This window comes from Lithobates pipiens, unplaced genomic scaffold (genome assembly GCF_037356315.1).
Source record: "Lithobates pipiens isolate NorthernLeopardFrog02 unplaced genomic scaffold, aLitPip1_a1.2 Scaffold_8, whole genome shotgun sequence".
Lineage (NCBI taxonomy): Eukaryota > Metazoa > Chordata > Amphibia > Anura > Ranidae > Lithobates > Lithobates pipiens.
The window spans coordinates 536,821,651-536,844,495 of NW_027507903.1; the positions used below are offsets into that span (position 1 = coordinate 536,821,651).

A 22,845-nucleotide genomic window follows, 5' to 3' on the forward strand; every position below is an offset into this window, starting at 1 on the left:
TACCATTTACAGTCATTAATTGTAACAGAGAAAGTGGTGTCATCTGCCTGGCTGTGCTTGCTGGCAGGGCTTTCAAAAATTCAGAACCAGAGTAACAGAAATATAAAGACTTTGACAGTTAAAATAGCTTCTTTATAGAGTTTCATCTGTATATTTAGTGGTTTGCCTGAAGTTCAGCTTTAACAAAACAGGCATCACAAACACATGGCTTGGCAGGCAGTCTGCAGCATCAGATCTGTTTTTACACTTTGCTGTTGCACACAACAGTTTAGTATCACTGAGAACTTCCTTTAGCTTGATGAATAAGTGTGAAAATGAACATTGATCTGTAGCAGATTCTTGCAAATTACATGTGCCTGAGTTTGCCCAACAACAATAAACTTGCCCCTCAGCCAATCTAGGGTCAGCCTTGTACAGTTTCACCGTTTATTAATACCTTTTTAACCACCTATTATGGAGATGTAACAGGAAGTGAAAATGGTTTGAACATTTGCAAAAGTGTGCATGTTTACAGGCTTAGGCTTCATTCACACCTATGCATTTTTAGTGCTTTTTGCATTTTGCAGATTTTCACTACAGAACGTGTTCCATAGGAAGCCATGTTAAACGGACTATAGTGCAAATCTGCAAAATGCACTAAAAATGCATAGGTGTGAATCAGGCCTTGTGTAGGAATGCATGTTCAGAAAGATTTTAATCCACAAAATGATACTGGTTTGATATATCTAGCTTGCAGATATAACTTGCAAAACGCACAATGATCTCTCTAATTTTGTTCATGCATTTAGCCCTCGTTCACATTAGGGCAAAGTCGCAGCCTTTTGTTGGCAATGGCATCGTTCCAATCAGTAAGATGCCGACTTTGCGGTGCCACACCGATTTTCAAAAGTAGTCCCTGCACTACTTTTGTCAATTTCGGGTGCGACTTAAATATACATCTGTGCATGAAGATGTCTTTCAAGAAGCACCTGAAATTGCACTGACCTGCTACTTTAAAATAATACTACGTCACTTGAAGTAGCACGATTTCAAAGTAGCAGCAGTGTGAACCAGGGCTAACAGTGCCATTGAATATAACAGCACAGATTGCATCAAATATTTTATGTATGATTTATTATGTACTGATAGCTTGGAGAATTATTCACAAAGATTTTGTAAACATTTACATAAACAGATATATTGGTTGTGTCAGAGGCTATTGATTTATATGGGGCCACAGGTGAAGTTCCTGACATCGCCAAAGGGCCGTACATAATGGTCACTATATGTAATGCTATAGAAAACTGTAGGTTACAGGGGAAGGTCAGAAACTGTGGATGTGCTACAGGTTTGGTTGGCGACTGAAGACATTCTGTAGGCTTCAGACAGGGAACATTGATCCAGGAACAACCTGCAGTTCCGCTCTAAACTGAGACAAAGATCTCCCCGCCAGTTGCAGTCAAGGGAGCAGGTGTCTATGTACCATTTTGGGGTGTAGAATCATCAACAGAGAAAGGAAGGAACACCGGTCACTGACCCAGTGCATGAATATGTGAATAAATGTGGCCTCAGCCAGTGATGTTGCAGCTCTGGCTGAGACCACATTCATTCACATATTCATATTCACGCACTGCAGAGATGGAACATGTTATGAGAGACTGGTAAAGATCATTGCCTTTACATTTTCAAATTGGCGCTCTCAATACTTACTTCTCAGGTTTGAGGGCCGCATCAAGTACCAAAGGGCTCTTGGGCTGCAGATTGGCCAACAGGAGGTTTGGTGTTGTAATGTTTCAAAAGCTTCACAAGTTTGCTTTGGGATTTTTTTTTAATTCCTTGATTGATGTAGGCTGTTATAGGAAAAAAAGGCGGAAGATGGACAGACCACAATAACCCACATCAACTTATCAACAATCATTTTTCTTGGGTGTGAATGTAAGATCTGCTTGAATGCTTGTTGTCTTTTTAATTTAAAGTAACCTAGGCAAATGAGAGTAAAACTTTATATAGTGTTGAAGTTACTATATGTATTGTTCCCTAGCTCCTCTCTTAAATAATTCCTTTTTTAAACAGAGAGGATTGAAGTAGGGCTGAAGAAAATGTTTGTGAGCATAGACCAGACCAGACATATTTATGTTTTTTCTTTTTTAATTTGCAATATTCTGAAACAAATCAAGAGGAAGATTTTTTTTTCTGTTTGTCTTTATCCTCTTGCTTTGACACTTACAAGGCTCAGAAAAAAATTGTGAGAAAGAGACGAGAAAACAGAAATATAAAGGAAGACAGCAGCAAAAGAACCCCACTGGCATTCAGAAAACGAACAAGCTGTCCTCTTGTTTCTCTTATATATAGATTTATGTATATATATATGTATTTATAGGATTTCTGTTTAAAAGGGCATGCAGAAAATTAAACAGCAACAAATGAAAACAAGTCAGGCTGGAGATTCGCCTCTCCTCTCCCTTGGGGTCACTGCTCTGAACCCTGTAAACTTGTGTAAAATTGGCATTCGAGGAAGGAGTGTTACACATATGCTCCTTGCCTATTCGGTTAGGGATGCGCAGAAGAGTTTGTCCTGGCAATGAAGATCAGGCACAATAGCAATAATTGGATTTCTGCTTTCCCTCAATCCCTGAAGATTTTGGTTGCTGCTTTTTTCCCAGTGTATTCAAAGAGGATCAGTCATCTCAACACAGTGAAAGTAGCCATTTTCTGTGCAGAACCAAAGCTCATCCTTTGTAGAATTAGTCACACTAGATCCTAGTGAATTATAATCAGTTTCCTGCGTTCTTCTGAAAAGTAGCTCAAGTCACGAAAAGGGCCACCTCCAATGTGAAGTAGATCCACTTTAAGGGAAACTTTTGCATCCTGGAAGATTCAGTCCTTTACACTGGACTTATATTATCCTTGGATCATACATTGCCGCCCTACAAACACAGAAAATCCTATAAACCCTAAACCTTCTGCAAAAAATGTCATAGACTACAAAATAATGGATATCTCAATAGTAACTAGAATTCAGAAAAAACATCATCTTGAGGACCACTGAATGAAAACCTAAGCTACTTCAAAGGAAATCTATAAGAAGAATCCCTGTGATATATCCGATCTCAGAAGATCCAAGCGGCGTCATGGATTCTGTGCACAGACCCCACATGTCAGAGGAGAATCGTACTCACTGAGAAATGACAGACTTTAAGCACACTCCAAAAAATGCTGGCCATGCTTTGGGACTGGCTCTCCCACTGCAGACAATGGATAAGACCATTATTTACAGGGTGTGGGTTTGTTGGAGCTGGGTCGCTTCTTAAATATATATAAATATATATATTTTTCTTCTTTCGATCTAAATAAATATATCTATATATATATATATATATATATATATATATATATATATATATATATATATATATATATATATATATAAATAATTTTTGCATTCCTAAAGCAAATGAAAACAGAAACAGGTAGCAGTGGGGGCCCCTGGGAGAACTGCTTTGCGGAAATAAAAACAAAAAATATATATATTTTTTTATTTTATGTCTTTTAAATTTTTTTTGTGTTTTTTAAAGTACCTTTTTTGTTTTCTCTTTGTTCTGTTTGGACGACTCATTTCACGTTGGACGCGCAAACACACGGGAAGGAACAGCTCCACGGGAAGGTTACAGTTCTCTCCCCCCAGCCCCTCGATATTTCAGATGATCCCTCCACCCCTCCACAACCCCCCAAATAAAGCCAAAAAGACCAGAGGGAAGAAGGCTGAAGGTCAAATTTTTCTCTCTGCAACAAGTCAATAGATGCACTTACCCCTGTAGCATGATAGGGGTCATACAGGTTTCAGCTTTCCCTTCCCCAGCTTGGAAGGGGTAAGAATGCTTAGAAGTTCAGAAGGGAAACATACAAAGGAGGCTTTTTTCCTACAACATTTTCTTGTCCTCTTGCAAACATTTCATGAGTCCAGGCAGTGGATGTCTGGGGTATGTGTGCACATGGGGGGAGGGGATTGAGGGCCACAAGAATAGAAGAGTCTGGATTTGGAGGGGTTGAGGGGGAGGAGGGATGAGAGGGAACGGCACAAGCATGCGGTCACGTGCTTTTCCTCGCCGCTGGAACTCTGTGAGCGGCGGAGCCAAAAGTCTCTGGCACTTCCTCTTTTCTGGTGAAGCCAGGAGGGCATTACTGGAGGCTGTGTAAAAAGAGATAAAGTCATCTTTGATCAGATATAAAGAATTAGGTAGTAGACACATCTATTAGATTTTTGACATTTTGACTTAAAGCTGTGATGTGATAGCTCCCAACTAGCTCTGTTTTGAAGCTAAATTCCTCTGTCCATTTTTATTCATAGTTTAAATCCAAAAGAAAAAATGTTGTATATTGCAGCTCACAAATCCCTAAAGCAGAATTAAAGGTACAAAACAACAAACTGTGAGCTGAGAGGCTATTTATGGTAGAAGATATGCTTAAAAGATAAAAGATGAAGCTTTGACAGAAAACCTGGAAGCTGATTGTTTTTTATGCACAGCTGCACCAGATTTTGCACTCTCCATTTTTAGGCTACTTACACACTGAAGGTGTTTTTTAGGCGTTTTAGTGCTAAAAATAGCACCTGCAAAATCGCTTGAAAACCGCCTCCCATGCCGCTGCAGTGTGAAAGCCAAGTGCTTTCACACTGGGGCGGTGTGCTCGCGGGACGTTACAAAAAGTCCTGCAAGCAGCATCTTTGGGGTAGTTTGGGAGCGCTGTATAAATGCATGGGCAGCCCTTCCGAAACATCGCAACACGGGTGGTTTTAGCCCTTTCTTTGGCCACTAGTGTGGGTTAAATGTGCCTCGCTAGCAGCCAAAATGCAATGCTAAAATGAGTGATGCTTTACCGCTAACGTGGCACAGCCCCAGTGTGAAAGTAGCCTTAGTAAATCAACCCCTGTGTCTCTTCTGCAATAAAATAATTTTACCTGCCAGTTTGCAGGCTTGTTTACAATGTACACTGAGCTGCATACCCGCAGCTCAGGGATACATTCTTAGCATGGTGCCTGTGTGCCAGAAGATGTCATTCCACGCCACATAATTAAAATGGATAAAGACCTGTCATCCAGAATAAGCTGGGGAGAAGATATGCCTGCGAGATGTCAGACCATTGCTTAGTTCCTCTTTAAATGTGGGCTGCACTCGTTTTTTTATTTGTATGTTTTTTTTTTTGTTTTAACCTGGTGATCCAGATAGTAAGAGCTGCATGTGCAACAGGCTCTAATAACCCTCTAAAAACTGATTCCTGGAGGATTGCTTTCTCAGAGGTGCTTTTGAGCTGGTATACAGGTATGTAAATACTGTCAGCTCCTAAATGCTATTTATTTCTCAATCCCAATATGGATATTACATTGAACCACAGCACCATAACCACCACAGCCAGTATTGGCATATGGTTGCAGTAAAGACCTCATATTATCAGTGGCGTTTGACAGATGGTGCCAAGCTAAAACTGCCACACCATGAAGCGACAATATGCTGTAACCACTTGAAGTGTTAGCTTATTTATTAGTCAATTCCATCTAAATATGCCTATGCATCTAAAGTTGGCCATGAACTGGTTCCAAATGAACCGATTAAAATGTACTTTCTGGGTGACCCTGTGGCCCCATCTCGCCTGACATCCTTCGATTGAAAAATGAAAGGAGCTGGGCAGACAATTGGCTGAACCAGTAGCTGTATCAGTGGCTGCATTCGCTCATATACAGCCTCTGGGTATTCTGACAGCTGCTGCCAATAACAGTCTGTTAGATAGAATCATGCATCCATAACATATAGCATAGATGAAATCTGTTTTTTTTTATTCAGTCTACAGGCTAAACAAAAAAAAAAATCAGTGTATGGCCAGCCATACACTACCCTCTACATATGTAGACAATGCTGCTAGCCAAGGACAGCTCTGTTGCTCCTCCAGAACTTGGATCCACTCTAAAGCCCTCTACACACTATTAGAAAATCAACAATTGGACAGTTTTCCTTGATTCACAGCAAATTGGATCTGAGGATAGAAATAATGTACAAACTTCTCGTACAAAAAAGGCTTTTGTTTTGTTACTTGCTTTTGATCATGCAAAGTCTTTCATTTCTGATAGTTCTCGTATGAAAATCATACCAAAACGGTACACATTAAACGAAAATCATTTGTTCTGTTCCCGTATGAGAAAGAATTTGTCCCTTTGAAAATTTTTGTTCAGAAGGTCAAAATTGGCTGTCGAAAGTTGTGCACACACTATCAGAAAATCATACGATCGTTCCTCGGACTAAAATGTTTGGCGATTTCGTTATAGTGTGTACTGGGCTTAAGACAGGGAAGTGTTTTACTGACTAGATCACTAGGAGAAAATGGATGCAGCCGCCATATTTAATGATTGAAAGGCAACAATATATTACATTTTTGTTTGGGGTTTAAATATGCTTTAATGTACAGTATTTGTCACTGATATAAATCTGACTGAAGAAAAGTGTTTGCATATTCTTACCTTTACTGATTTGCTAATGCTCACAGACTAGTATTAATGAAGAAGCATAGTTATCCATAGTAACAAATCCAAAATCTGCTGCAGCTATGCACGGTAGCCAATCCGTTTCTTAGCCCTGGTTTACATTGGAATGATTTGACATGCGATTTGACATGTCAAATTGGCAGCAATTGCCGGTAATGGCACCATCCTAATCTGTGCGATGCTGCATTTGCGGCATGCACCGATTTCAAAAGTAGTTTCTGTACTACTTTTTGGGATTTCAAGCTGTGATTTACATTGACATCTGTGCAGAAAACTGCACAGATGTCTCTGAAATCGCGGCCGAAATCAGGACTGACATGCGGGAGTGAAATCATGCGAGTCCTCACAGCTCAGCGTGAACCTGGGCTAATTTCAGCTTGTTTCATTAAGCTTTGACAAAAAAAAACCCGGAAGCTGATTTCTGGTTTCTACACAGATCTGTACCAGATTTAGCAAATGTTTGCAGTTTTAGTAAATCAGCCCAGTGTATTTTGGTTGCTATATGTAATAAGTATATTTTTGAACCAAAGCATCTAAGCAACGTTTCTGGCTTTTTGGAGGGGTTTCTCTTTTATCTGTTATTGTCTATAAATGCATGCAAAAATTTTTAGCACAACATCTCAGCAACGTCTCTTTTGATCTCATACCCTGATTTTATTTTACACTTAAAGTGGATGTAACCCCTCTCCTATACCCAGTGAAGTGAACAGCCTCAGATGATACACAGAGATAAAGCAAATCTCCCTACATAAGTTTTACATGTATATCTGCTGTCTTCTTGCTATATTCTTTAAAATTCTTACATCGGGTAAGAATTTTTACTTCCTCATTCTGCAGTAGGAGTGGTGTCTGGGTTTACACTGTGTGACAGCTGATTGGAGGAAAGGCACCCCCATCCAAATAGGCAGAAGAATGAAGATACTTTCAGAGCTGTGACAAGACAAGACAAGCTCTCTACTAATTTATTTATAGCACCTACTCCACACAAATCTCAGGCTGGTTTTATCTCCTGTCTCAGAGAACTTGTCAGAAGTTATGCTGATAACAGAGGTAAGAAAAAGCAGAAAGACATGGACTCAGGACTTTGGAGAGAGATAAGTACACACTAAAGATAGATGTGTCTAGGTCAAATTTCATGAATCAGGTTTACATACACTTTTAAACAACATTATTCACCTATTCCCACTCTTTAGCCACCTTTACATTGCAGAAGAAGTCCTCCCTGGGAAAACTTTGGTGTCAGAACTTAAGCAGGTGGATGTGGACCCTAACCCCCTTCCATGTGACAGTACTTGGGTCTGACGTTTAGCCACTCAGGCCCAAGAACTGTCACATGGGTGAGGTGACCTGCTGCCCCATACCTCGAAACCAGTCTGTTATAGTAGCCTATTAAGGGGATGAAGGAGTGGGGAAGTGGTGAAAGAGTGTATATTAGTGAGAAGTCCTTGTTAAAGGGTGTGTCATTGGGAGTCACTTTGCACTGAAACAAGCAAACAATAGAAAAATTTGCAATATCTTACTGTCACTGGAGGGGTGCCACAGGGGCCCCTGAGCAGTGGAAGTGGACATTTTGCCACTTGCCATCACGGCGATGCCAAACTCGGGTTTCTTCAGACTGGCTGGTACGAGGTCGACCCTGTGTATCGATGTATTGTGTCAGGCGTATGTAGGCGATACAGGCAGCATCCTCTCCCACCACATGGACGTGAGGATTCAAGATGGTCGTATGGATTGGCTTGTTGTTCTTAGACAGCACTAAACACAATGAAGATTTTTTTGGGGGTTTTAAAGAGAAATATAAAATAAAACATCAAAATCAATAAAATGGTTCCATAAGTATAAGGCCTCATGTACACAGACATCTAGCAGTTGCAAAGCTCTCTAGTGTAAAAGCACCGGAGCTTTCATGTTCCCTTCAGGTGCTGTGTACATGTGCCAGTTCAGGTGATTGGGTGTAATGGCTGTACTCATTTAAACGCTGATCGCTTCTGCATTGGCGTTTAAAGCGTGGGTAAATGCCAATGCAGAGACAATTGACACTTTCACATACAGACAAGTACAGACACATACAGTGTAGATAAGCGCCAAATATTTTATGCTATATTTTATAAACTTACTACCCAATTTTTCTCTTTTCTTTGTCCATGTGCATGAAGTCTAAATAATTCCTGTATAGCACAGGGTGTTTTTATGTTGTTTTTAATGAGGTATGTCTGATGCTGTTTGGTCTATATACAGCCCTCTAGTACTAACAGAAATATTATCATCACCTTATCACTGTTTTTTGGCAGCATGGTGATGGTCTTTCTATATAGGAGTACCAAAAAAAAAAAAAAACAGAAACCATTATTCCAGTAATTCTCAAAACTTTATTTTTAGTTTTGGACAGAAGATTAGACATGGATTAGAATACCTGACAGGGGTTATAACCCTTCCTTACTCTATTTAAAAGCTTTTAGTTCTACTTTAAAGTGGTTCTAAAGGTTGAAAGTTTTTTACCTTCATGCATTAGATACATGAAGGTAAAAAACCTTCATTATGCAGTTCTCCTGTCAGCCCCTCCTAATACTTGACCGAGCCTGATCTTGATCTTGATGATTAAGAGCAGCTGCTCTCCCAGGTCTCTGCCTCCTCATTGCCTGAGAGAAGGCCCTAGGAGCCATTGACTCCCGATGCTTTCAATCAAAGCCAGTGAGGAGGGAGCGGGGGTGGGGTCAAGCCTTACAAGCCCACTTGCATGGTGGTATCTCTATGATCCCCTTCCTCTTTTCCATATACATTAACATGCATACTTAAGTAATCTGAGCATACTTGTTATTTGTAAAAAGGTCTTGAATGTTTATAGCCATATTTAATCTTGTGTCCCTTGAAACATTAAGGAGTGAAAAAAAGTATAGGTCATTTGGGTTAATTGCACACATTTGTGAAGTTTTTTGGCCCTTTTATCGGGTTTAATACATATAGACTAATTTATTACACCAAACCTGTAACTAAATATTTATGAATTAAAAATTGCAGTTCATAAGGTTCCATATTTTTTGAGGTAAGTTTGGCCCCTTATCATTTCGCCCATGTTTTAGTTAGGCTGACTTGCCTGCCTTAAAGCCTAACTCCAAGTTTTAGCGGACTTTAAATAGTTAATTTGGACCAAGCTGGTCACATACAGCCTCAGTGTGCTCTGTATAAACTGTATGTAGCACCAGCGGGATGGGAACTTTCTGTTCTGCTCCCAGATCAAAATTGAGTCACATTGAGAACTGCTCAGTCATTCACAAGTGGCTTTGTATTTATTAATGAATACAAGGTTTCCTCTGATTGGCCGAGGATGAAAGGCATGATGCCACGATCTCCACCTCAGCCAATAGGAGGAAACCACGTATTCATTTGTAAAATACAAAGCTTCCTGTGAATAGCTTCCAGTGCTCAGCCTGATTCTATTTTGTTCCCGGGAGTGGGACAGAAAGTTCAGATCCCTATGCTACACTGCTGTATACTGTATGTAGCTGATGATACATACAGTTTATACAGCGCACACAGCTGCTGCATGTGTTAGTATAAGAAATTTTTTGGACCAGCTTGGTCTAAATGCACTACCCTTCTAGTTAGGTTGATAGGGTCATTTCGTTTTTGGTTTTCTCTGTAATCAGAGTTGAATTGTCTGCTTTGGTCTGCTGTGGCTCCACAAACTGTGGGATTGGGGTGGGAAGATAGAAATCCTCAGCTTAAATATTTACTACCCTCTGACCAATACCTGGGGAGTAGGGATGGGCTGAACCCCCCCATCCCCCCCCCTCCATTTGGTTCATACCAGAACATGCGAACAGGCAAAAAATGTGTTCGAACACGAGAACACTATTAAAGTCTATGGGACACAAACATGAAAAATCAAAAGTGCTAATTTTAAAGGCTTACATGCATGGTATTGTCTTAAAAAGTGTTTGGTGACCTGGGGCCTGCCCCAGGGGACATGTATCAATGCAAAAAAAAAAAAATGCTTTTTATCCTTTAGAAATGTAATTTTGCTGTCAGACTGTTCTAAACACAGGAAACATGCGCCACTTTACAGATTATAAAGATAAAACCGCGCTGGTCAACACTGGGTACTAGACAGACAAAAAAACAACAAATCCAGGATGGGTACTCTATGTGTAAATAATTATAGGTTGCTGCCCCCCACAAAAAGAAAATCCCCACTAGGGGTTCTTCTGCCAGTAAAAAGAATCTAATAACCGGGGTAACTGGCGCTACCTATTTAACATAAACAAATATTGACTCTTATTGATGAAACAAATGAAAAAGAGAAAATGAGAAATGCCAAGAAAAAATAGGAGTAATCTATCTCACCAGTAATAGTATTCATATGTGTAATCGTACCTAAATAAAAATGAAGCCTCCCTAAGGAAAGTCCACTTATTTCAATCCAAGCCCAAAAAAAGACACATACAAGAGGCTACTTCCAGAGGTGACATACAATCGCACAGATTCCCTACTGCGACTCCAATGTGACAATAAGCAGTGTAATAATTTAGGACCTTATCCTGAGAACTTAGTATAATCTTAAACAAATCATATATAAATTCTGTGAAAAAACACCAGATTAATATAGAAAAACTTGTACTGAGTGCGACTTTTCCTTAAAATCGCATTAGTGCCACATTATGATAAACCCACCGATCTGTCGGCTGGGAAAAGAAAAGTATAAAAATCTACTCCAAATACTACATGTGAAAAAAATATATATGAATCTAAAAAATATATGAATATATAAAACAAACTCTAATAAGTATATGTGTAAGTGAGACGTGCAATTGAAAATACAGAATCAGATGACACAATTCAAATTCAAAAACAAAAAATTCCAAACATATGTACTAGCAAAGCATCTATGAAAAAAATGATACAAATAAAAAATGTGTTATAGTGACCCTTAGTAAAATGATAAAAAAAACAAACAAACAAAAAAAAAAAATTAATAAAATAAAAATAAAAATAAAAGTCCAACTCTCCAAAAAGTCTTCAATAGTGCAAATTCAACATTAAATGTTCATAAAGTGACTTTTGTGCTTCTTGTGTGATCTTCAAAGTGACTTCCGTGCTCCCCCGCAAGGTACCCCACTCACCAAAAAAATTCACCCCTACAGGGGTAGTTCGCCTTTAAATCCAATCTGCCACTTTACAGGCATACTATAGACACCCCCAGGTATGAAATTTAAAGGAATATTACACTTTTTTTTTTCACTTTAAGCATTATTAAAATCACTGCTCCCGAAAAAACTGCCATTTTTTAAAACTTTTTTTTGCATTGATACATGTCCCCTCAGGCAGGACCCGGGTCCCCAAACACTTTTTATGACAATAAATTGCATATTAACCTTTAAAAATAGTATTTTTGATTTCTCCCATAGACTTTTAAAGGGTGTTCCATGGCTTTCTAATTTGCCACGAACACCCCAAATTGTTTGCTATTCAGCAAACAGCCAATGTTCAAGTCGAACTCATGTTCGACCAGAACATAAAGCCCATCCCTACTGGGGAGGTGTGCCCAGTAGGTGGTCAGAGGAGGGGTTAAATAGCGTGAAGCCTGGGCAGAGGAGTAAGTGTGTGCCTGGTTTTACATATCCAAGAATTGACTGCTGATGCTTCAGGGGCTCAAATGGGAGCCTCAAATTCTGGATCACTCTCCCGGGTCTGTGGGAAGAGCTTGATTACTGAGCTGCAGTATCCATGGTCCCCTGCTGTGGATGGTAACTGTTCCATTTAGCCCTGAACTTGTTCATGATTGTTCATGGTTCTCAGCTGCAAGGGTTTTAGGCTGCTCTGTTTTACAATACAGAGTGAACTGTTGCTATAGAGAGACGTGTCCTCAGCTTAAATTGGCATTCAGGCATTTTGGAGTATCCCATTCCCTTTTGTTCTCCTTCTACAGCAATAAACCCCAAAAAGACACCCGTGGGCTGTTTTCTGAGTGAGTGAACTGTTTAATATGTGCCTGTCAACCTGAATAGGAAAGAACCTGGGCAAATCCAGCGGCCTTTGGGGGGGTAAGTGCTACACAAAGTATTTAAAGTTCACTAAAATCTGGAATTAGCCTTGTGCCTTTGGTGAAAAGGCTTTTAATTTTCTAGATGTTTGTCCTTTATTAAAATGAAAGCGCAGTTTAGTATACAAGGAGAGAAATATTACATACAGGTTAAGCTGGCCATGCATGGCTCTGTTTTATCGTTTAGCCTGCTGGCCATTCAAGGTGGATGCCGGACTCTTCCCTGCTCCCCTGCCATCAGAATACACTGATCAATGCTGCAACCGATTGGCTGTATTGTGCTGATAGAACCAACATTTTACAACAAGCTTGTTCATGAGAAGTTGATCATTATATCGACTTCACATGAACGAGAATGGACATAGATGGATGGAATTCGGGCAGTTCTTGCTGAACCAGGCAAATTTCTATCCATCTATGGCCAGCTTTAATTCTGTGTATAAATATACATAAGAGGACGCAAATGCCTAGTGCATTACCACAAAACCACAAACTACATTACCACAAAAAAAACATTTATTAAAAGTACACACTAGTGTTATACTCACAAAGTAGCAAAAAATCAAGCTTGTCATATACAGCGCTTCAATAAGTGAGGTTGGTGACTACAGTCACACTGTCGGCTAGCTCTGGGGAAGGGGCTTTGTCCCCCAAAAAGTGTAAGCTTTCCACCGTGTGGCTGTAGAGTCACCCACCTCACCAGTTGGAGTGTTGTATATGACAGGCTTGATTTTATTCCTATTTTGTGAGTATAACACTGTTGTGTGCTTTCAATAAATGTTTTTTTTTTGTGGTAATGCACTAGGTGTTTGAGCCCTCTTGTGTATATTTTTACAGTGTTTGAAAGGACCACCCAGTCTGGGGAGGGCTGCATCGCTGAAACCATTGCCTACCATAGTTCTGTTGTTTGAGGAAGTCCTGGGATTGAGTGTGGATGGTGTTTTTGGTTTGTCTTGTGTACGTGTATGTTGATTCCCTGCAGTGACTGGGTGATTAAGACAAAACATACAATCTATATATGCATATTCTTATTGCCGTAATTTGCTTCTTTGCCACTAGCAAGTGCAATAGAAATGGTAATACAGTGCCCAAATATAAGGACAAATGCAGTCAACGTATAACTATGATAATTCACTATTTGTGACCCTTTATGGTTTCATAGTGAGAATCTTCTTGAGAAACTTTTTTACAAGACAATTATCAACAGATTAAAAAAGCTCTATCACAGGGTAAATCAATTTTCTGTTTACATACTTCTTCCACGGTGTATTTGGGATATTAGTCAGGGAATGGATACTTCCATTTAAACCTTACCTTACAGCAGGGCCGTCTTAATAGCATCATGGGCCCCTGGGCAAAGTAATGCACTTGGGCCCCCTACCAGGCTGCCCCAATTTACGCACATACTCTCAAGAATTTAATTATAAATAGTTGATAGAATTAAACATATATTTATTAGTACTTTCAGTGAAATTTAATTTAAACAGTAAGGAAACATGCCAAATATCAAAGACTAATGAACACAAAGCACAGTACGGGAGGCAGAAGGGCACAATACAGTAGGAGTCAGGGGGACACAATACTGGGATCAGGAGGGCACAGTACAGGTTCCTGGGATGCTGCCTGGGACACGGCCATCCTGGGACAGCTTAGTAAAAAGCATAACTGTCCTGTCAAATCCGGGACAGTTGGCAAGTATGATGTAATGCCAGATTATCATGGGGCCTCTATGCACCTGGGTCCCTGGGTACTGCCCAGGGGTGCCCATGCATTAAGACAGCCCTGCCTCACAGGTGTTTTTCTTACTGACTTTAAACCTGACATCTTAAGATTCCCTGGTACGGGCAGCTGTTCTGTGTTCTCAAAATGATATATCTGAGAATGTTCCTAGAAACTGGTAGTCAGGTAACCAGTATAAACCTGGAATGACACACTGACAGCTAATAATGTTTACAACAGAAATGGTAGCCATGGTTGTAGTAAGAACATTTTGACGTGGAGAGGATTCTATGTCAAACAAGAATTTGAAAATATGGTATTTTATCATGCTAATAATAAAATGGGCATGGTAAAAATTACTGTATTTAGAAACTTTTTCACCATTTCTCCTGAATACACTAGAGCCAGTTATTGTCTCCTTTAGGCTAGGTTCACATCTGTGTGGCTCTGCGGGCAGATTTGCATGGGCACTGCAGCTCTTTCATTTGAATGGGTTGGCGTGCCCCATGAAATGCAGAAGAAAGGTTCCTGCAACATTCCAGAAATTGCAGCTTGACCAGGAACCGCAAGTGCAGTGTGGTTCCTAGCGCTGGTGTTATTTCCAGTGCGTGCGGGTGCCGTTAGTATTAATGGCACCCGCACAACGCTCCTCCGTTTTTATGTGCGGGTGGTTGTACCTGTTCCCACAGCCGCAACCATCTGCACAGATGTGAACCTAGCCTTAAAGACTCTTTCACGTGGGCTTCAGCCTGTTCACATATGTGCTGATCAAGAAGAATGAAGCAATGCTCATTAACAATTCTACAGCATTTATGACGTGTTTACAATGTGTTTTTCTTGCTCTGAAAAAAGCTTCACGTATGCTTGATGCCCATGGAAGTTTTGTTTTTCTAGAGTGTTGCACCTAACCACTTGACCTCCGAGAGGCAGTATTTGTAGCTGCTGACTTTTAAATTTTTCTTAGGGAGACTGGAGCTCCTCTTTAACCGCTTGTCGACCAGCCTCTGCAGTTATACTGCGGCAGGTTGGCTCAGCTGCGCAGATCACCGCACCATTAAAGGCGGTCCCTTTAATGGCTATAGCAATTATAGTCAGAGCCGATGCGCATGGGCGGTGGCCACGATGGCCATCCACGAATGCTCCACAGAGAGCCAGAACAGGGATCTGTCAATGTAAACAAACAGATCCCTGTTCTGTCAGGGGAGTAGAGAGAGATCATCTGTTCCTAGTGATCAGGAACAGCGATCTCTCTCCTCCAGTCAGTCCACTCCCCCCACAGTTCCCTAGGGAAGTGTTAGAAACACTTCCCTAGGGAACACTTAATCCCTTGATTGCCTCTTTTTGTTAACCCCTTCCCTGCCAATGTCATTTATACAGTGATCAGTGGCTATTTTTATCTCTGATCACTGTAATAATGTCACTGGTCCCAAAAAAGTGTCAAAAGTGTCCAACCTGCCATTGCAATGTCGCAGTCCCACTAAAAATCACTGATCACTGCCAGTAAAAAAAAAAAAATAATAATAAAAATGCCATAAATGTATCTCTTATTTTGTAGACCCTATAACTTTTGCTCAAACCAATCAATATACGTTTATTGCAATTTTTGTGCAGAATAATACATATTGGCTTAAACTGATGAAGAAATTTAAGAATTTCAAAGCAGGGAAGGGGGAAAAAAGGGGAAAGCAAGAGGAGATTTTTGAACGGTGCAAATATGAATGCTGATGCAATAAAGTATAATAAAAATTCATTTATTTATCTACATAAAAAGCACCATATTATTGTGTGTGGTGCCAGCAAATACAAAGAACAAAATACGCATTTGTTACTCGACTGAAGGGATCCCGGCAAAGCAAGTTGATGAGCCAATAGCACTCGTTCCCAACATGTTTCGCAACAAGCTTCTTCAGGGGAATGTGCAACTAACAATAAACATAATATAAAATTAGTGTACAATGTAACATCAGTTATGTAATCACAACAATACACAAAAGTCATAATCATGTATTTCAACCCAAGCATGTATGATCTTAAACGGAATGGCGCTTACCACCCAACAAATAGCAACCGCACACCAGGAGCCACCACACTGATTGTCTGCACGTTTTTTACATCAAGTGGTGGCTCCTGGTGTGCGGTTGCTATTTGTTGGGTGGTAAGCGCCATTCCGTTTAAGATCATACATGCTTGGGTTGAAATACATGATTATGACTTTTGTGTATTGTTGTGATTACATAACTGATGTTACATTGTACACTAATTTTATATTATGTTTATTGTTAGTTGCACATTCCCCTGAAGAAGCTTGTTGCGAAACATGTTGGGAACGAGTGCTATTGGCTCATCAACTTGCTTTGCCGGGATCCCTTCAGTCGAGTAACAAATGCGTATTTTGTTCTTTGTATTTGCTGGCACCACACACAATAATATGGTGCTTTTTATGTAGATAAATAAATGAATTTTTATTATACTTTATTGCATCAGCATTCATATTTGCACCGTTCAAAAATCTCCTCTTGCTTTCCCCTTTTTTCCCCCTTCCCTGCTTTAAAATTCTTATATGAATTCGGAGATGAGGTGCCTATACCTGCAAGGTGTCACAGGATAGATTGGACCACACCGTTTCTGATGAAGAAATTAGTTTTTTTTTTAATTTTTTTTTTTTTTTTATATTTTCTATAGCAAAAAGTAAAAAATATATATTTTTTTTCAAAATTGTCTGTTTTTTTTATAGCGCAAAAAATAAAAACCACATGATCAAATACCACCAAAAGAAAGCTCTATTTGTGGGGATAAAAGGACCTCAATTTTGTTTGGGTAAAGCATTGCACGACCCCACTAATTGTCAGTTAAAGCGATGTAGTGCCGTATTGCAAAAAATGGCCTGGTCATTAAGGGGGTAAATTCTTCTGGGTTTTTTATTTTTTGCAATATTATAAACGGAAAAATATTGAAAATTAAAAAAAAAAAAAAACATTTTCTAGTATAAAATTTGCTAAACAAATCATTTTTCTTCATAAATTTAGACCAAAATATAGTCTGCTACATTTCTTTGGTAAAAATAAGACGTATATAATATATTCTGTTTGAAAGTTATACAAGCTACAAAAAATACAAGTCTACAAACTGTGGTATATATATATATATATATATATATATATATATATATATATATATGTATATTTGAAAATTGTCCCAGTGTACTGATGACCTCATTTCTTGAAGGCCTAAAATGTCAGGACAGCACAAGCACTCCCCAAATTACCCCTTTTTGGAAAGTAGATAGTTCAAGGTATTTAGTAAGAGGCATGGCGAGTTTTGTAAAAAAATGTTGCCAAAGCTTTTTGGAAAATGAGGAATTAAATAGAACTTTTTATTATTAATTTTTTTTCTTACATTTTGTAAATTTTGTCAATTTTTAACATTTTCTTTCTTTATTTACGATTCTTTTTTTAAATACTGTCGCCAAAGTAGTTTAGTGTTACCATAGTGACACTGTACTACTCGAGGGGGGAGGGGATCGGGGATTCTTTTTTTTTTACACTATTATTGCTTATAACAGTGATGATCTTGGTTCTAACCAATAGTTTTAACTGTCATAAATGGTTTTCATTCATGAAAGCTTGCTTGCTATTGTGATGCTGTGATTGGCTACAGCTAATCAAATGGTACAAGGTTGGCAGGTACCATGTGATAGCTGTGGGCCAATCAAACAGTGGTAAGCATGCTGTCATGAAGGGAAGTCATTCATGACAGTTTTTGTGTGCACGTTATTATGTGATGGCCATGTCATAGCGATCACATGATAACCCAGCCACTCACAGCTGGCACACCCCAGGGGGCATGCCAGTGTGCATTTCCTGATCTAGGTACCAGTACGATCCTTAGCTTGGCTGTGCCACCTGCTAGCAGTAATTGTAGTGTTAGTGGCCGGCAAGTGGTTAAAAGGGAAGTGATGCAGTGGATATTATCTATTTTCAAGCTAGGTTGGGTTGTGGTGCTATAGCAGACATTTTTGTGAATTCTCTGCAAGATGGTCTGGTTTACTTTGATTTCTTTGACACAGGGCTGGTCCAGCTCAGTTTTGCTGATGTAAAAAGCTTTGCCAAAAATGTTCAGTGCCTCTGCTCCTACCTGGCACTGGCACCGTTGCTGGCTGGTTTGATGCTTTTGTCTGCACACAGAAGCAAATGGTGTTATCTGACAGCTGCTCTGTACAACCAGCAAGTGACTGGAGTGTCTTAGTTCTCTATTATTTCCCTGTACATTCTGGTATACAGAAGCCGCCACCTCCCTTCTTCCAGTGCCCAGCTAACACTTTAAAAACCCATCACTAACACGCCATAAATGCTGTAGGTGCTGTTAAGGCGGGGCTTATAGAGCATCACCATTGAAATCAATGGAAGCGTTGATGACTCATGAAACATGTTGCTTTTTAACACAACACAGCGGAACACAATGCTATGTCACTTGTGTGAACAGCACTGTGTGGTGTCATTGTAATATTTATGGCAGGCATTAAAGGACAGTTTGTGGCTTTAAAAATGCTGAATAAATGGCGCATAAACACATGATATTGACACATGTTTGAATGAGCCCTAAATATCTAGAATGGAATATCCAAACTCTGAATTCAACATTATTGTCCCTCCTGACTAATATGTGTCCTTCCTAGATTCCACTGAAGCAACAGAGGTTTGTAGCAGTGCTTGTTTTGGGATTTCATAAACTTGCTAGTTTGTAGCCACAGAACCACGATTCAATTAGTGACTTTTGTAAAAAGACAGTGCAGTCGGGTAAACAGGAGCCTTTCTTTTCTTTTTTCCTTTTTTTTTTTTTTTTTTTTTTTACATTTTTACCCACTCCCACCAAACAGAAAATAATTGCTATTGGTACAGAAAGTGACATCATTGTGATATCTCCCTGCATTGTCTCCTTACAGTTTTCGAAGTAAAATCGATGAAAATCTATCCCCTCAACAAGGTTACCCAGAGCTTCTGGCTCAAACGTAGTCAATCCAGGGTCACAAATTTTCCTAGAAAAAAAGGGATTCGTTTGTTAAAAAAATATGCATGTTTTCTCCAACTATAAATAAATACAGCCCCAATTCCAAAACAGTTAGGGTGCTGTGTAAAATCTACACAAAACACAATGCAATGATTTGCAAATCTCACAAGCCCATGCTGTGTTCACAATAGAAAATAGAAAACACATCAAATGTTTAGCCCTCTTTCACACTGGCGCTTTGCAGGCGCTATAACGCTAAAAATAAATGTAAAAGATGCTGCGCTAAAATTATATATGTGTAGGATATATATATATATATATATATATATATATATATATATATATATATGCGATAAACAATAAAATGGTCAAAAGAAATCACATAAATAATAAGATTAGATGTATCAATTTTGATATACATTGCATTGATTATATTATATCTATGCTTACTCCCTGTACTTTCTCTATGTACCAAATAAAAATCGTTTGTAAACAAAAAAGATTAGATGTATCAAAAATGTCTTTAAACCAGTGATGGTGTGAATCTTGTATGGGCAAAATCAACTTAGGACATTGAAAAATCAAAAGAGAGATAGTCCATATGGAAGGCAGATATCTGCTTCAAAAAAAGAAGAGAAAATCTGCGCTACAGTGAAAAAACAAACAACATTTTTTTGTCATGCAGCAATTCAAAATATATACCAAAAAATGCTATATAAAAAGGACTTGAAAAAAGGAAATAATGGAACTGCGCAATCCTTAATATTTAAATTAAGGTGTGAGTAAACATGTGTTGGTTGGCAAACGGATACCAAATATGCTGCAGAAATCTCCCTTAGAGAGAGAGGGAGATTTCTGCAGCATATTTGGTATCCGTTTGCCAACCAACACATGTCGGCTTCCGTGCGCATCACGATTATGTGGTTGTCTGTTTAGTATAATAATGCTTGGGATGAATTTACGTGAGATTGTTTGTTTCCTCCTTATGGTGAACATCTGCTTCTTGGTTGAAATTCGTTTGAGTCCGGCACCAGTGGTCTCTTATCCTTCGAAGATCTGAGTCTGATGCATACCTTGTCTTGACCTTTAAGATACGCACTCCTTACTGGGGCATCTGGTAAGGAGCCATTTGTTATCTACACGGTGGTGGTGCACTTTAATTTTTGCTTCACGACTACACCTGTTTTGGATTTTTGGACAAGTCATTGTGGACATTTGTTTGTTTTGTACTCACTTACCTGGACTTTTTAACGAGTTTTTTATTTTTATTTATTTTTTATTTTTGATTTTTATTTTAGTATTTTTTTTGCACATATTTCTTTGAAGCACTAGTACCATTGAGATTTCAGTATCGATTTATTAGTGCTTATTTATAACAATTGGTGTTATTTTATATGTGGTCTTACTTGTACTGCATGGGTATATGTCGCTAATGCATTTTCTATGTTGGGGTTTATGTTAATACTTTGCACAACATTGAGCACACATGCACTTTATTGTTTACTCACACCTTAATTTAAATATTAAGGATTGCGCAGTTCCATTATTTCCTTTTTTCAGATATCTGCTTCAGTGTACCCAAGTGATGAATAAAGGGCTGAAAAAAAGGAAATAGCTGGTAACACCACCACCCTTATGCCCCATACACAGCATCTGAATATCGTACGAAAACAGTCATCTGAGGAAGGATTGTACGATTTTTGGATCGTGTGCACACTACTTTCGACAGCTGATCACGACCGTTCATCCGATATTATTCGTTCAGACATGCACGGAAATTTTCCTCGTACGATTCCAGATCGTTTAGTCAGTATAGTTGTCGTCCGCAAATACAATACAAATACATTACAACACATGACATCACTTACCATTTTTTTCTCTATCGTACAAGAATTTTCGTGACTTTATTTAGCTATTCAATTTCTACTTGCGATTATTAACCGAAAACGGTCGTACAATATTCGGATCATGTGTACGGGGCATAAGAAATAAGAAATATGGCTTACCGTAACTCACAGACTTGAAGAGGCTTATACTTCTCAAGTAGTGATTAGCTTGTATATGGTATACACAAGATGACATCCATGAGTATGAAACGAGTCAGGTGGACCATACCAACAACATCACGCTACTCCTAGCACCCTTATAAGCCTGTTTACACTACACAAAATTGAGTGTTTTTAATCTTTGTTATGGTTAAATAAATATCACTTGACGATATCACACTATGCAGAGTTTTCTCTGATATGGTTTTCAACACATGAATACGTGGATATTTGATGACCACCCCCTCCTCGTGACTTTGAGACCTTGAGACCCCATTTGACGGTACACTGCGTGAAGCATTGGTGACCATTTTGGAGCAGGGACCAGCCACATCCTTTGGGATACCATATACAAGCTAATCACTCTTCTTTTAACAACACTCTGTAAACATCTGGGAATTGATGAAACCAGTTGCTGGAATTTTGGGAGAGGAATGTTGTCCCATCCTTGCCTGATATAGGATTCTAACTATTTGAAGATGCACCAAATATTTTTAACCAGTTTAGCCCCGGAAGGTTTTACCCCCTTCCTGACCAGGGCATTTTTTGCTATACAGCACTGCGTTACTTTAACCGACAATTGCGCGGTCGTGCGATGCTGTAGCCAAATAAAATTTATTTTTTTCCCCCACAAAGAGAGCTTTCATTTGGTGGTATTTGATGGTTTTTATTTTTGAGCTACAAACAATAAAAAGAGCGACAATTTTGAAAAAAGAATACAAATTTTTACTTTCTGCTATAATACATATCCAATACATTTTTTAAAACAAAATCTAATTTCTTCATCATTTTAGGCCAATATGTATTCTGCTACATATTTTTGTTCAAAAAAATCCTGAAAAGTGTATATTGATTGCTTTGTGCAAAAGTTATAGCGTCTACAAATGATGGGATATTTTTTATGGAATTTTTAATTTTTTTACTACTAATGGTGGCGATTTTTAGCGGGACTGTGACATTAGGGCGGACATATCGGATACTTATCAGACACTTTTTTGGGGACCAGTGACACTAATACAGTGATCAGTGTTAAAATATGCACTGTTACTGTACTGACACTGGCAGGGAAGGGGTTAACACCAAGGGCGGTCAAAGGGTTAAGTGCGTCCCTGGGGGGGCTAACTAACTGTGTGGGGATTTCTCTCACTGGGAGAAAACAGAGATCCATGTTTCTGATAACAAGCCAGAAGGTTCCTATCCTCCTTAGTACGGAGGACCTGGTGCCCATGGTTGGAAAAAAAATGTTTTACATTTTGATTTGTCTAATGACAGAACAGTTCTCAAGTTTGCAATAGACCATTTTAAATGAGCTTTGGCACAGAGAAGATGATTGTGTTTCTGGATCATGCATTTTTAGATGGCAAAAACAGACATGTTCATATACAGTGATTTTTGGAAATATTCCTGAGCCCATGCAGTGATGTCTATCACAGAATCATGCCTGTTTTTAATGCAGTGGCATCTGAGGGCCAGAGGATCACGGTCATTCGATATTGTGATTCCGCCTTGTCCACAACGATTTC

General features: G+C 39.1%; 1 protein-coding gene across 31 annotated transcripts in view; it reads right to left on the minus strand.

Moving 5' to 3' along the window:
- Nucleotides 1-2,109: 2,109 nt before the first annotated feature.
- Nucleotides 2,110-22,845, minus strand: part of CAMK2B (calcium/calmodulin dependent protein kinase II beta) — a 264,424-nt gene continuing 243,688 nt past the window's right edge. For 29 of the 31 annotated variants that reach the window (XM_077469600.1, XM_077469603.1, XM_077469599.1 and 26 more), the window contains 3 exons: nucleotides 19,211-19,305; nucleotides 8,032-8,266; nucleotides 2,110-4,168 (listed from right to left, as the gene is read on the minus strand). In XM_077469600.1, the coding sequence (XP_077325726.1) occupies nucleotides 8,034-8,266; nucleotides 19,211-19,305 (328 nt within the window). In that variant the 3' untranslated portion in view covers nucleotides 2,110-4,168; nucleotides 8,032-8,033. The remainder of the gene's footprint in view (nucleotides 4,169-8,031; nucleotides 8,267-19,210; nucleotides 19,306-22,845) is intronic. The other 2 variants (XM_077469607.1, XM_077469622.1) reach the window with 1 other exon arrangement.